Source organism: Palaemon carinicauda, chromosome 20 (assembly GCF_036898095.1).
Source record: "Palaemon carinicauda isolate YSFRI2023 chromosome 20, ASM3689809v2, whole genome shotgun sequence".
In the NCBI taxonomy this organism is placed as follows: Eukaryota; Metazoa; Arthropoda; class Malacostraca; order Decapoda; family Palaemonidae; genus Palaemon; species Palaemon carinicauda.
The window spans coordinates 56863860-56865078 of record NC_090744.1 but is presented as its reverse complement, the minus strand read 5'-3'; the positions used below and the strand labels follow the sequence as shown (position 1 = coordinate 56865078).

The 1219-nt window shown below is 39.4% G+C and overlaps 1 protein-coding gene across 1 annotated transcript; it reads right to left on the bottom strand.

The window, feature by feature from the left end:
- Positions 1-216: 216 nt before the first annotated feature.
- Positions 217-792, bottom strand: LOC137659818 (uncharacterized). Its single transcript, XM_068394612.1, has one exon. The coding sequence runs from the start codon at positions 790-792 to the stop codon at positions 217-219; it is 576 nt and encodes a 191-aa protein (XP_068250713.1).
- Between the last annotated feature and the right edge of the window lie 427 nt (positions 793-1219).

The following is a 1219-nucleotide window of genomic DNA, read 5'->3' as shown; positions in this document are numbered from 1 at the left end:
ATTCAATTTCAGTGAGCACTGAGTCTTTTTAGATTCTTGGCTACAACTAAGATAACTAAAAATGTGCTTTCGTGCCTTTTTCTTGGCAAAATCAGCCACTAAATTCCTTAGATCAACTTTCTGTGCGATCTCTTTCTCAATAGAGACCATAGCTAGACCTACAAGTTTTTCTTCTGTCATTGTAGACCGCAAATACGTCTTAATTCATTTTAATTTTCAGAAGCTCCTCTCACCGCTCGCCACAGAAACAGGCAAAGTTAGCATAATGCGCAAGGCAACAAATGTGTTGGGTACACTGTGAACTAGCCCTTGTTCACAAATGAACTTTAAAACATCCAGGGGAGTGACAGTGTCAGGCTGAAGGCGGCATACAACTGCCTGAAGTTTATGACACAAGTCAGTGGCGCTTATGTCCTTGCTTTCTCCATCTCGTAGTGCTGTTTCCAGCTTAGTGCAATGTTCCCTAAGTTGTGTGTTTGTTATCCCATTAAGTGATTTCACATCATACAGGAAACCAAAAATAGACTTCATCTGCTGCAGTTGCTGAAAACGTTCCAGTACAAAATTGATGGCAACATCGATTACAGCAAAATAGAAGTTAACTTTAAAGTTCACTTTTGCATTCTGCACTGGTGGGTCTTCTCCTTCATAGTCAAACAGCCTTTTCTTTTTCCTAAGACGAGCTGAATCTGCAACAAAAACTGGGCCTATCTCCGAATCATTAGCCAATTCAGTAGCATCAACTAGTACCTTTTCAAACTCTGTATCACTTCTTCTCTCTTCTAGAAACATTCTAGTGCATTCCAGTTGTTTTAATGCTGATGAAATATCCCTTTCTTTTGCTAATAGTTGCTTGCTGGTAATGTTTATTTAAAGAAGAATGTCATACCAAACGATCAATGAAACCAAGAATTTGAATGTTGCAATGCCATTTGCAAGAGCTTTAGCTTCTGCACGAGTGGAATTTCCAGATGATCCAAGGAGAGTAGAATCTGTTGCCATTTCATTAAGAGCATCATATATGTCACTAATTTGGTAACGGATGGGTTTTAGTGCATCTATCCGACTCTCCCATCGTGTTTCACTCAGAGGTTTTACTGTTAGGCTTTGTACATGACGTTTCAGTACATCCCAACAATGAGTATAGGCTATAGAGCTTTTGTATCAGGCCGAAAAAATTAGTTGCTTCTTGACAGCAACTTGCTACATCATTCACCAC